This window comes from Fukomys damarensis, unplaced genomic scaffold (assembly GCF_012274545.1).
Source record: "Fukomys damarensis isolate Sample0158 unplaced genomic scaffold, DMR_v1.0_HiC HiC_scaffold_15, whole genome shotgun sequence".
NCBI lineage: Eukaryota > Metazoa > Chordata > Mammalia > Rodentia > Bathyergidae > Fukomys > Fukomys damarensis.
Genome location: NW_022900927.1, coordinates 27,475,629 through 27,489,985, shown reverse-complemented (window position 1 = coordinate 27,489,985; position 14,357 = coordinate 27,475,629). Strand labels below are relative to the sequence as shown.

Here is a 14,357-nt window from a genome sequence, read left to right as displayed (position 1 = left end):
TTTTTTTTTTTTTTTGGTACCGGGGATTGAACTTGGGCCCTTGTGCTTGCAAGGCAGGCCACCAAACTGGTGAGATAAATCCCCGGGCGAGAAGTATGATTCTTGACCAGTTTAAAATATTTTAAAGTAAACCCTCACAGCAGAAAGTGAATTAAAAACTGTCAATTCAAGTTATTCCTCCTTTACAGATAGGAGATGAGTCTTTAAAAATGAACTTGGTATCAAATTGAGCTGGTAAAGTACAATCCAATTCAGTTCAAAATCTGAACTGTCTCTACAAGTGCATGAATTATGCTGGTAGATGGGATTAATAGCAGTAAAAATATACTCAGATTTCCTCAAGCCATTTACAATAATTGTTTTGCTGTCAGAATGATTTTTTGATGTTTCCAAGATAGTTCTCCCTATCTGGTATGTTGTTACATTTCACCACTATCTTAACCTGTTATTATGGGTTCATTTATTTATTGTTTGTATTTTCTACTTGGAACAAACAAATTATATATGTTAGGGGGCCAGAGGAAGAAGGAAAGTCTTTTCTTAACAAAGTTTGTAAAATTTCAAAGGATTTGACTGTTTAAAGAGAAAGCAGAGAATGTTTTGTTTTGCTAACGGGGAATGACATCAAGAGAAAAATCAGTTGATCTGTTTCTAAGTAGAGGGATGCGTCTAAATGTCAATGCAAACAGTCATCTGCTTCCGCAAGTCACGTAGGAGAGTTCATGGCAGTCTCACCGTACAGCTTTCAAAGTTCCAAGAAACAGTACAGGTCCATCTGTTCAAAAGATTCATTTCCAATTGAGATCTTCATTTGCACAGCACAGAACGCTCAAATCCATTGACAGATGTTGTATTGGTGGTAAGAGCTCACTAGTTCTGCATTCTAATATAATGATTAGATCTTTTAGAAAAATGAAGTCTACCGAATGGTTATGCCACTGTTGAATGTGGGCGATCAGGACAACATTTTATTTCATTTGGAAGTAGTACTTCTTAAGAAAAAGCCTTAACAGCTGGGGCCTACCAGGGAATTAGAAAGCAGCTCAATTAATCCAATTGTGCCCTTGGCAGTCAAACTTGGAGGTGTTTAAGTGACACCTGAAGTTCTAAATTCTAAAACGAGCAGGTAAAGACACTGGCAAGGGAAAAGAAAGAAATCTGAGTTAACAAAGAAATGGAAATAAAGATTTTTTAAATAAGGAAGAGAGGAGGGGGGTGAAGGGAGGGCAGGGGCATGTGAAGAAATGAGAACCAAGACCTGTCATGTAAGGGTGCAAGATCCCAATGATGAATATAACTGTACTGTATACCTAAAATGTACCAACAAACTCAATGAGAAAAATAAATAAATAAATAAACAAAGGAATAAATTGAAGAATGAATTCTAGGAAAAAAATGTTGAATCTTCTAACAGAATAAGATCGCCTCTATTCAGTCATAGCGAGAATTGAGTTTCTTTCTAGGATCCCAGAAGAGTCATATGCCAAATCCAGAGACTCTTAATCTCCTTCCATACTGGGATTCACCGTGAGTTACACCTAAACATGAGCAGTTAGCCATAGAAATCCTCTCTGTTGTTTGAAATGATTACCTTCCCACTCACCTGAGGCTATTAAAATTTTCTAGTATTTAAAACAATTTCCAGTATTTATAGAACAGACTATTGAGACAAGTTCAAGGGCATTTACTGGAAATGCAAACTCTTGATAAAGCATTAATGAGATGGCCATTAGTGTATCAAAATATTCAGGCAAATCTAGCACTGTGAGTTTGTGGGAGGCAAAATTAAACTTGGTATGAAATGCAGTGGTTATCTGGCCTATCAAAAGCACCTCTGTTACAAGGAAAGTAAAATATAGGCTTAATGTTTTGTACACATTGATATCATTATGGAGCTGATTCACATGTACTTGTCTTACAGTGCCTCACCTGTACCTGAAAAGTGTCTGGTCAGCTTGCTTGTGCATGTATACCTCACATAAGGAGATGTTTTTATTTTGTAATACCTCATGGTGTAAGGTGCTTAGAGATAGGACAAATCTATTCATGTACAGTTATGACTAACTTAATAGCAGCTGTTCTCCAGCTTACATGAGAACTGATATTGCAGAGTAATGATTTTTAAAATTAACTTTACTGGTACATTTTAGGTAAACATTATGATCATATTCATCATTTGGAATTTGTAAGTGTAGGTGATATATCTTAGTTCATGTTTTTCTTCCTATTCCCCTGCCCTTCTTTCCACCCCTCTACCCCTCCTATTTACAAAGGCTCTGTTTCCTTTTTTCCTTATTTTCTCATAATTTTTCTTTCCCTTCTTTCCTTTTCCCCATTCCCTTACTTCCCCTTCCTCTTTGAATCTTTTTTTCCTATTTGACATTATTTATTATACATTTTGTTCCTTGTTTACACTTTCAGTTTCTCACACCAGAGAGACAATTCAGTATTTACATGTGTGTCCTATTTATTTCCCTTAAGAGTATGGCCTCAGTGTGCATCCATTTAGCTATAAATGTCTTCACCTTATCATTCTTTATGGCTGAGTAGTAGTCCATTTTATTTTTTTAAAATCCACATCTTTATCCAGGCACTGTTTGATCAGCATTTGTGTTGTTTCCAAGATTTAGCCATTACAACTGTGGGTGAGTAATGATGTTTTAATTGCACATTTAGTACACAAAGAGTGAAGCAAAAACTTAATTTATATACTTATAAGGGCTACATTAAAAACACAGTGTTGAAGCAGCAGTTATAGTCTAAGAAAGGAAAATTTCATTCAAATCAGCACGTAGGATCATGAAGGTATTCTAGTCTTCCTTTTATTTTGATTGGATGAGAATTCATTGGGATGTTAGTTTGAAATTGTGTCTATTAGTGTTACTATTAAGCAGCTATATTATAAACACTGGACATGGACTGCATTAAAATCTGCTGTCTCCTCTTAGAAATATTGCCACATTTCCTTGTCTTCTAGTTGTTTAAATAAAGTGTTCATTAATCCAAAATATATGTCTCTGATAACCTGCATATTTTAGTGAAAATTTGACTCTTTTTAAATGAAATTGAATTCAAGGTCATAATGTATCTTCTCTTCTATTATTGTATGTATGTGACTCATTTTATAATCATAGGAATGTGAATGCTGTTCGATAGTTTCTCATAACAAGGTTTTAATGACTATTGGAAAAGAGATTGTTATTTTGTAAATTAAACTAATATAAAATCACATTGAGGCCATGCAGATTTGACAGTGATTTTAGAGTTATGTGGATGATATGAAGTAGGGCTTGGGATGTAGCTCAGCAGCCCCACCCCTGCCTGACAAGTGCAAGGTCCTGAGTTTGATTCCCAATACTGAAAAAAAAAAAAAAAAGATAAACTAAAAGGGATATTGGATCAAAATTAATTCAGGAAGAACAATATCAAAACTATAAATAAATAAGAATAAGGAAATGTGCAGACCTGATTTTGCTTTTGGCATGAACACACCACATTTAGTTTTTGAAGTGTAAAGTACAGTGCTAATTTCCTATTTATACATCCTGAAGGGAATGTCTGATGGCAGTTGGCCCTTCAGAAAAACAAAGAAAATAGCTAGAAAGAATGGAATTACATATGTGGGAAGACTAGTAATGTATGCTCGGTAATAATAAAAAAAAAACCCTCAGATCCCATCACTAAGATGCCTAAGAGTGCATAACGTATGATGAGTAGCAGTTAACACACGTCGTGCTTTTCAAGGGCCAGGCACTGTTTGCCACACTTGATCTCTACTTAGCATCTACAACACTGTGCTGTAGATACTAATAGTGTTCTAATAGCTTTATCAGATCACACAGTGAGTCATCAGCTGAACTGACCATCGACTTCATGTAGCCTGATTTCGGAGCACCACCTTTTAACCATACTTTCTATCAAAGTTTCTGAAAATACATTGTCTTTTCCAAAGCCAGCCAAAACAGCCAAAAAATGTCACATCCTTTATTTTATTGTTTTAAAATTTAGGTATCAGGGATTGAACTCGGGACCTTGGGCTTGCCAAGTAGGCGGTGGCACCACTGAGCTAAATCCCCAGCCCTAGTGTCACGTTCTTGATATGTCTTGTATTATTAACAATATTTTTTATTAATTAAGTTTATTGGTTTATTTTAGGTACAATATGATGACATTCATCATTGGAATTTATACTTTTCCATGACATAGCTTGGTGCTTATTTTCCCCCTATTCTCCTGCCCTCCCTTCAGCCCTTCCACCCCTTCCTGTTTATAAAGACTTTGTTTCTATTTTTTCCTTTTCTCATATTTATTCTTTCCCCATGCCTCCCACTTCCCCTTCCTCTTTGGATCTTGTCTTCCTATTTCGCTTGATCCTTATTTACACTTTCAGTTTCTAACACCAGAGAAACTATTCAGTATTTACACACGTGTATTCTATTTATTTCACTTAAAGAGTATGGCCCCAATGCACATCCATTTAGCTGTAAATGTCTCTAGTTTATCATTCTTTATGGCTGAGCTGCATACAAGAAACACACTTAATTAAAAAAGAAACTCATAGACAGAAAGTTAAAGTCTAGAAAACAATACTCCATGCAACAGGAACTCGCATAAAAGCAGGAGTAGCTATTCTATTTGCAGATAAAATGATTTCAAACCAACACTAATTAAGAGACAAAGAAAACCACTACACACTTGTAAAGGGAGCAATCCAAGAGGAAAAGATGACAACCATAAATATATATGTACCAAATACTAGTGCGCCCAACTATATAAAACAAATATTAACACACATTTGAAAAATCAAATAAGCACGAATACAGTAGCAGTGGGGGCCCTCAATATTCCACTGTCATAAATAGATAGATCAACCAGACAAAAAAATCAACCATGAAATGATAGAACTCAACCAAAGTCTTCACCCCTCAAAATCAGATTACATATTCTTTTCAGCTGCACATGGGTTATCTCCAAAATAGATCACATGCTTTCTCATACATGTTTAAGTAAATGCAAAGGAATTGATATTATCCCCTGTGTATTATCAGATCACAGCGTGATGAAATTGGAGATCGATAGCAAAAGAAACCACAATAATTTTATAAACACATGGAAAATGAACAACATACTTCTGAATAACCAATGGATTACACAGGAAATAAAAGAAGAAATCAGACAGTTTCTGATTTTTAAGAATTTTGCAAAAATATCTTTTTACTTGGGGAAAGATTGGCCCTCGAATTTCTTTCGAGCTTTCTAATGTCCATTAACTTGAAGATGGAAAGTGGATATTTCATGATGTTCAAAATATGTAATGGAAATTGTGTAAAATTATTGACTTTACTGAATTTCAAATTTAACTTATATATTGCATTTGCCTAGTTTTATTTTCCCAATCTAAATTAGTGAATAATTTAAGACATTACATTAGTGTGAGTTTCTGAAAAATCAAATCAGAGGCCCTTATAATAGATTTATTGAACTAGTATAGGTGGATATTTTGGTCTTAAAATATTAGTGCTTTTGGTTTAATGTTAGAGGATTAGCTTCTAGATCCAGATGGCTCCTTGCCAGGATGCCTTCTGCTAGTGACTGGAGAATTGATTCTTATTATTTCTGCACTTGCATGTGTTCAGTAATCCAGTAATTTCATGTACCAAACTGAATGGTGTACACACATACAAATAAGATTTACATGGAAGAGACCAGCTGTGTACAGCACTGCCCTTGGAAGGGCAAATTTGCTATGATAGTGATTATAGCATATGAAGCTCAAAGCATAACCATAAAGACCATGGGACTGTTTCTGTGCCTCATGCAGTAGTCTATAAATATTGCCCTCAGAACAAGAAGATGTGTGCATTCACTCTGACAACTGCTATTTCCCATCTTGTAAAACCGATTGTCTTGCAACCTCCTGCTTTTAAGATTCTGAAAATTTGATAAATACCCTCCTTAGTAGTAAAACTTTGCTTTTTGCCATCTTTTAAAATAATACAGATTAAGTAAGAGTAGTATTTAAGTTTTTAAAATACAGTAAAAATTATTGTAATAAAAACCAGTTTTTAAAATTTGTTGGATTTTATAAATATTACTTAAGCAATTCTAGCATACTAGGACGTTACAGTTTATAGTCATCACAGGTTAAAGCATCATTTAATTTGTTTTTCCCCCACCAGTATGCTAGGATTTAAATTAAGATTGCACTGATTTATTATTTAATGAGAATGTACATCATTAAAAGGTTGATTTTTTAAACTTAGCGTTATATAATAATTCCATTTTGAAATCTTGCAATTAGATGATTTAAACTGGTGATAATATATACCAGTTTAAATATATTTAATATATAATATAATATGTAATAAATTATAATAACATATAATAGAATATATTTAAACTGGTGATATATAAAATGAATATACAGATTCATTTCCATATATTCTTAAAATGTTAAAATATATTTTATGTAAGTTAAAGTCTATTTCCCAGATATTTTTGTATTTCTACTTTACTCGGTACAAACCTGGAAGTTGTCGGTGAGAGTGCTGACACAGGTTCATACATGTCCATGTTTATATTGAGCTGAAAACGCAGGTAATTAGTTAGCTTTCTTTGGATTCCTCCAGTGCAGTCCTCTAACAATTGAATATGTTAGTTGATCTTTTCATGTACATTTGGTGGGTGTCTTGTTTAAGACTTATGCATTAAAAACTCCCCAAATCAAAACTTTTATTTCATAGTGTAGTCTTGAAAAAACCAAGTGTTTTCATAAACATTATAATACTTGATCCTCATAGAAACCTTGAATTTAACAAGACTATATAACTTTACATATGGAAAAACTGAGCAGGGCAGAAGTTGCAAACAGCGTGCAGTATGGTTAACATTGTTACCACACTTGCTTAAATACAGAGCTAAGCACATGACCCATAAAATGTCCTCTGATCAAAATCAGATAGTTAGAAGAATCAAATCTGAAAAAGATTGTGTACTTCCCTTTGACATTAGAAATGATTTATGCTCTCTTCATCTCATAAAATGTGCTAGGATATTTTTAGGATTAATAATCTAGGAATCGTGGGTACAGTTTGAATGTGAAAAAAAGTAGCATTAATTATTCTTCAGTTCGGGCTTATTAGACAATTACTTCCTTTAGTTATGTTAAAATTTAAATTTCTTAGCAAGTATTTTAGCCAATAGAAACATAGCATCATGGACATGTATATTTATGATATTCCTGTATTCCTGAGGATAGGGCTTATATACTTATCTGTGTTTACATGTTCATGTTAATGAGTGCATGAGAGTATGTGTGTGTGTGTGTGTGTGTGTGTGTGTGCACGTGTGTGCATGTGCGCATATGTGTAAATCTACAGAGATAGGAGAATTTGTTGGGTTACATAAGCCTTTGATATTATATTGTAAATTTGGATGTTTATTTACAAAATCATGTAAAACAAATATATTAATGGCTGAGGGTATTTTCTCCTCAGATTTATATTAATAAGATCAAGTATTTAGCTTGACATGAAAATGCAGCGATGCGCTTAGCCTACTCACGTGTAGATTCTAGGATGTAATTCAAGAGGACTGGCCATTTGCCTTCAGGCAGTCACCTCACCAAGTTCTCCAGCTCAATCACGCCTTGCTGTTCCAGTTGCCCACACTGAAACTGGATGGAGGCTAAGCCATTTGCTCTTTCTTCATCTCCTCCCCTACCTTTTCCTGTTATTTCAGCACTAGCTTTGAAACACAGTCCCCATACTACATTTCATATTTTTTTCCCACAAAGAGAAATTTCAGAAAAAGTAGGTGAATATCAGTCAGTGGAAATCAGAGATTGCATTACATCAAATTTATGGAGAAAGTTTATCATACATAATGTTTCTGTATTTCTTATAATCACCAACTGTTGCCATCAGCAATTTGTGACATGATTTTGGTAGAAATGATAATATTACTTTCTTAACTTCTTACATGGATCCTCAGTTGGGGAGCTTTTTGCAGAACTTGTGTGCAATGACCATTGAATGGCATTCTCCTGACCCCAGACTCTCTAAAGGTCAGCAGGCCATTCATATATTTGTAACTTTCAGTCCTCAATTCAATTTCTTCCATGGTTCCTCTGTTCATGGGAGTAAGACACCTGAAGCACAGGCCAAGGCTTCTTCTTTGGGAAGCTAGTGGACCAGAGACAGAAACAAGGTCGCTGCCTCCATGTGTGAAAAATGTTTTCGGATTTTGTATCTTCCACCTGAATATAATGCAGATGGCGGTGGCAATGTAGAATGAATTTATTTGTTTGTTTATTTATTTATTTATTTAGAAATGGGGTCTTGCCATGTAGTTCAGACCAGACTTGAACTCAGTATGTTGCCCAGGCTACCCTCAAACTCATGGCAATCCTCCTGCCTCAGCCCCTGAGTACTGAGATTACAGGCATGTACCACCATGCCAGGCAACAAGGCGAAACAAAGTTAGCTTACTGTGTAGTTTAATTTTACCTTATCAAAGTTGATGAGAAAATAAATGTGAGCAAAAAAATAAGTCTTTTGTAAATATTTTATAAAGGACAAATAAGTGTTACTTACTGGAATAAACCCAAAGTGTTCACAATAATTTTGAAAATTTACTTTTTGCTAGAAAAATAACTGTTGGGTAATTTTCTTCAAATATACTGCCTGTCATTGGAGTACAATTAGAAATTCATTGACACAGTAGGAATTTCTCTCTTTCTCTCTCTATCCCAGGTGTATTTTTCTCTATATCAGTCTAGTTATGCTATACATATGGAGATAATGTGTGTTAAGATACTCTACTATTCTTTTTTTCCTAAACACAAATGTTCTTTGGACTGTAGTATGAAAAATCACTGTGAATCTCCCTAATTTTTAAAATATCATTAGCAGTAATACTCTAATCAATTTTAAGAGTATTTCTGGCCACCTCTAAAGTTGATAAATCATCGTACTATTCTTCATTCTTTTTTCTCCTTACAAATAGTTAATTTTCTAATGTACAAAAAAGATGCTCAGTTTTAAAATTATTTTACAAATGAATATTATAGAGCTGATACCAAAGATCTTTCTTGAGAATAATGTGTAATTTCAATGAACAAAAGTAGTTTTTCACTAAGTCCTACTATGATTATTTATGATCTTTGGATTATTTCCACGAAGCCTATGCAATGGACAGGATTTCCAGAATCATCTTCTGGGCCTGAAGATCATTGACAATTCAGATTATTCTGTTCACAGCTGGAATCGTTTGAACAATTGTGTGAATGGCTCTAAAAGTATTACAAAATAACAAGAAAAACACTGGAATATTTTTATTTGTTGGAAACACTTGAATATGTTAATCCTTTAAATTAAAGAAATGGATTCACCATTACCAAGTACCAGTCATCTCTTAATTGCTAATTGTGTTTAAGGAATACGGATACATTATGAAGCATTGACTATATGTTCTCCTTCATTTGTAGGTAACTCATTAACCAACGATAAATCAGTGACCCTCCAGGCTGATTACATTGAACATATGCATAGAAATTTAACTCCTGAGATGATCTTGAAGAAGATTTTTATACTGTTCAGAAGAGGCACTCCGGAGCCTATTTCCAAGAGATTTTATGGCTCCTTACCATCCTCTTCTTGAGATCAAGACTTTTAAAAAGTGAGACATGAACTTCTATATCATAAAGACTTCATCAGATTGGAACTGTGCTCAACTTGTAAAGTTGCTAAGGAAATTGGAAGTCACTGTCTGCAGAGCTGGCAGAGTTGCTATTTTCAGGGTGACATCAGAGACAGTCACCTTTTGGGTTCCTGGCTCCAAGCTGTGACTGCTCTGCTCTTCTTGTTTCCGAAAGCTGTTTCCAAGTGCACTGTCCTGTCATGGATGTGTTCCTGGGTTCTTTGTTCATGGGCTAGTGAGACTATTCAAGGCTTTGACAACATTTCCATTGCGAACTTCTCTGGCATGGCATAGACTGAGACAATTTTGTTTGTATCCTAATCTTGGAGCTCTGAAAGCCTACTGTTTTGGCACCTTAAAGTCGATTTTGTTAAAGGATGGAAGTATATATCCATTGATAATAATTATTGTTGGCAAGTAATAGTAATCTGAATACATCAATCATATAAGAATGTGTAAACAAGCTGACATGTTTTCCCAATGCTAACATGCTACTGCAGCTCTCTGTCAGTTAGACAGATACTAATTAGAACTGGATTACCATTTTCATTATATAATAATTTGCACCTCTAGTATACTCTCCCTTTCACTTTGTTTGTTTTTTGTAAAGTGAACTTATTTTAAATTTTTATTTATGTGTGTTAACTTCCCCCCTTCACGGAAATCATCAGCGAGGAGCAGTCAAGTTATTAGGTAGTTTTCAGTTTAAAATTGCCAGGGATGCATGTGAGTTTTTGATTTTTTAGCTTAAATGTTAGTCACTTATATTTATTCTGGTATTTTTTAAAGCTATCTCTTCTTTCTATTTAATTTAAAAAAGACTTATCTCTTGCTTGATCCTAATGACTGTTTGAATGCTTATATATTTGTTCAGTCTGTTGATAGAATAAATCGTCCATTTTCCCAGTCACAAATTTATAAATATTTGCTTACAGTTGTTCCATTCAAACAATTTCTTAGGCCAGTATTTTGTTCACATTTTCATAGCTTTAATATTCGTGGCTTTTGGTTCTACACAAACGTCTTATAAGTATTTAAAAGCCTTAACATTTATGTACTTTTTTCTAAGTTCTTACAGAATGTATAATTTTATACTACATTTATTTTGTTTCATTTGTGATGTGGAGGCAAAGAAGAATGGAAATCACATCCCCATTCTGTAATACCACTGTGTAAATCTGTGGGTTGAAGGAATGTTAGGGGAAGGATCTTTATTGTATTGACTTTAGAGTAATTAGAAGACTCTTCAGAAATTATCCTACCTAAATTTCATCTTCCTGGAGAAAGTGTGAAAATACGTTATGTCTTTAGAACTCACTGACACGGCCAGTTAGGCATGAGTTGGTTTCTGTGATGGATGCTCACATATCCTGAAGATCTTTGGTCTGTTTGTAATGATAATCAAAGACCATTAATTACCCAGACTCTACAAGGAAGAACAAATGAAAATGTAAAATTTGTTGAAAATTAATTTGTTAAGTGTACTTTTGACATTGAACTAAGATCTCACAAGTATGTGAAATATAATTACTTCCTGCCTCCATTTTAATTATGCATAAAACTAATTAGATGGCTCTGAGTGGATTTTGCAATGGTTCAAGACCATGTAATAAAAAACAAAGTAGTAACCATTATGCTGGGATTTCTATATCAATTAGAATCTCATTTATTTCTTTGGAACAAAGTGAGGAACCATATTATTTTGAAAATTGTGAATTTGTCCTATATTTGTTGGAAATTATAGATTATGCTTCTCATTTTTTAAACTATGTCCTTTAAAACAACACTGGAAATTCTGTATTATATACAAGTGTAATACATGCATATCAATAGAAAAAATAAATGGAATTTCAAATATACTAACTAGATTATTCCCAGTAGATTAATATTGTGACTACTCAGAAAAGGTAAATAAAATTGGGATATAAAATGAACTCTTTCATAAGTACAATTTGGAAAATCTGTTTTCTTCTTTTTTTTGGAAGGAGGAATCTTTTTATTCACTTTTTGTTGGTTCATATGCACAGTACATGATGATTGCATTCATCGTTGGGAGTTGGTACATGTACAAAACACATCTTAATTAATCTTTTATGTCCTTCTTTACTCTCCTTCCTTCCCCTTCTTTCTGTCTGAGAAACTGTTTTCTTATATTTTATTTTTAGAGTGCTTCAGTCACTATGAAGGCAAACCTCTGAATTCATAGAGAAACATATAAATTCTTTAGTCTTCTTTTAATAGAGATCCATGGCAAATTACACCATTTACATAAGGTTCCAATATTTGATTTGCTTCTTTAATGGAAAATAATAAAGATATATTTACATTTGTGTTTCTCGCCCACATCATAGCTATGAATACAACTGGCATTAAATTTGCAAGTATAAAATTCATTTTATAATAAAAATTGTTAAAGCATGCCTTTTATTTTTTTTGAAATACATTATAATGGAAAAATGCATCAAAATCTAAACTATGGATATGATTTTGTGTCTAAATTATTTGAAAACGTTTTCATTTTGAAAGTATTTAAAAAGTATCTAAAAAATAATGTGAATGATTTTAGTGTGTACTCTTTCCTCTTTTTTCCTTAGTGATATCGTCTTACAAAACCAACATACACTGCTGAAAACAGAAAATTGACATTTGTACAATACTTTAAACTGAATACCGACCATATTCAGATTTCACATGAATTCTGAGAGTGTGTGTGTGTGTGTGTGTGTGTGTGTGTGTGTGTGAGTGAGAGAGAGAGGGAGAGAGAGAGAGAGATCTTAATATCTCTAATTAAGTGGTATCCCTCCATTGTGGTATGTTGGGACACAGATTACAATATGAGAGTATTCTGTGGAGGGGGGGAGAGTAAAACTTGAGTGATAGATTTGTCATAATTATTTTAAAAATCTGTTTTTGGAATAACTATAGATTTAATTTAATTGTATATACCCTTGTTGCCTTAACACAATGAAACTTTCAATTTTAACACTAGACAGTACCATATATGGTTTCAAATTTGGTATCAGTTTTAATAGTAGAAAGACATCTGAGAATCTGCCCCAGAGGGTAAAGTGAAAAAGGAATTCATTCCTATTCTTTATTTCCTCAGCAAATTCTGCCTTGCTACACAGGGCTATACAACCGGATTGTGACTTTTGATAGGACACATCATCTAATAGCACAGAAAGTCACTGAGTTTTTGAGATTTGAACTTTAAAGTTGTGATCAATGTCTATATTCATGGATGACACACCCTTTTGCAAGAACAATATGTGCAAAGAAATCAAGTAGTATTCAGCCCTTTCTCATTTTCATTCACTAACTTAAATGGGAAGAATTAGAATTGTTACCACAGAAAAGGCTTGCATGCTTGGGGCACAAAGAAAACAATTAGTTGAAAGGCAAATAGTGGTAGAATTAAGGACTTTACTAGGCCTAGTGTGATGGTGCACTTGAATAATCTCAGATAATCAGGAGACAGATGCAGAAGGATCATAAGTTTCAGCCCATTCTAGGTAACACAGCCAGATCATATCTAAAAATAATAATTAAAAAAAATGGCTGGGGATGTAGCTTATGCAAAGGTCCTGAATGAAATCAATTTCCAGAACTGAAAAAAGAAAAAATAAGTTATTATGATAAACTAGTTGGTCAGAAGATGGTAAAGATTCTTGCCCTAATGGACCATCTGCTGGGAAACCGATCATATGGGTATTTTACATAGGAGCCCTATGTAAGGATGGTGGGCTGTGAGTAGGCTTGGGGACAAATGTTATATATATGATCTTAATCACTAGTCACAAGTGTTTTCCAGTTCTTTAAATCTCTAGAAGAAAGATCACTATTTCTTTGGGCTATTCTCTCACTCATTAGTTTGCAGTTCCTAACATACTACTCCATGGACAGACAAGAGACAGTAGCTATCTTGCTAATCATTAAAACCCTCTGTAATGAAGGAAAGCATACTCCACCTGATTATTGTGAAAAAAGGGTAGCACTAGAAGTTAGATTGGGCATCAGTCATGAGTTCTGGTGCCAGTACCCAGCTTCCCAATGTTACTAGATACTGCTTAGATAGATGAATTGTTGGGGGAGATTCTGCTTTTCTTACCCACATAGAAAATTCATGGTAGAACATTGCCATATTTTATCAAGGTAAGGGCCTTTTTTTCCTTACTCCCTTTCTTTTTTTTTTCTTCTTTCATGTGTAGAATACTTTAGGAAGATATATTCACATATTTCTTATAGATTTCTTCAGCATGGCTTTTACTTGTACTATGTGAAACTGAAACTTACTGTAGATATTTCAATAATCTGGCTTTTAACTGACAATTGTTGAATTCCTGTTAGATATAAACATATTTGGCTAGATTGCATTTGGTGGTTAGATGAAGTGTGTCCTTAAAAATGACCTTTCAGATCAGTTCAACAGATAGTTTTTCAGTGCCCTATAGGTTTGTGGCACTATTGCCAACCAATGAAAAAGTGAGTACACAGATTTATAACTGTTTCAGATTTGTCTTGATTTTTCACAGATTTTTTTCTTCAATGTATTGCAAGTTAATAAATGGCATGAACTATACCTGAAATGTTTTTCTTTGAAGGTCCTATCTGGTATGCAAAACAATTAAACAATTCCAGAAGTCACATGTTCAGAACAG

At 33.9% G+C, this 14,357-nt stretch overlaps 1 protein-coding gene across 2 annotated transcripts in view; it reads left to right on the top strand.

Annotated features, from left to right (window-relative positions):
- The window catches only part of Tafa2 (TAFA chemokine like family member 2), a 459,300-nt gene extending 447,267 nt beyond the window's left edge, over window positions 1-12,033 (top strand). For both annotated transcript variants that reach the window (XM_010644543.2, XM_010644544.2), the window contains one exon: window positions 9,488-12,033. In XM_010644543.2, the coding sequence (XP_010642845.1) occupies window positions 9,488-9,499 (12 nt within the window). In that variant the 3' untranslated portion in view covers window positions 9,500-12,033. The remainder of the gene's footprint in view (window positions 1-9,487) is intronic.
- The last annotated feature ends 2,324 nt before the right edge of the window (window positions 12,034-14,357 follow it).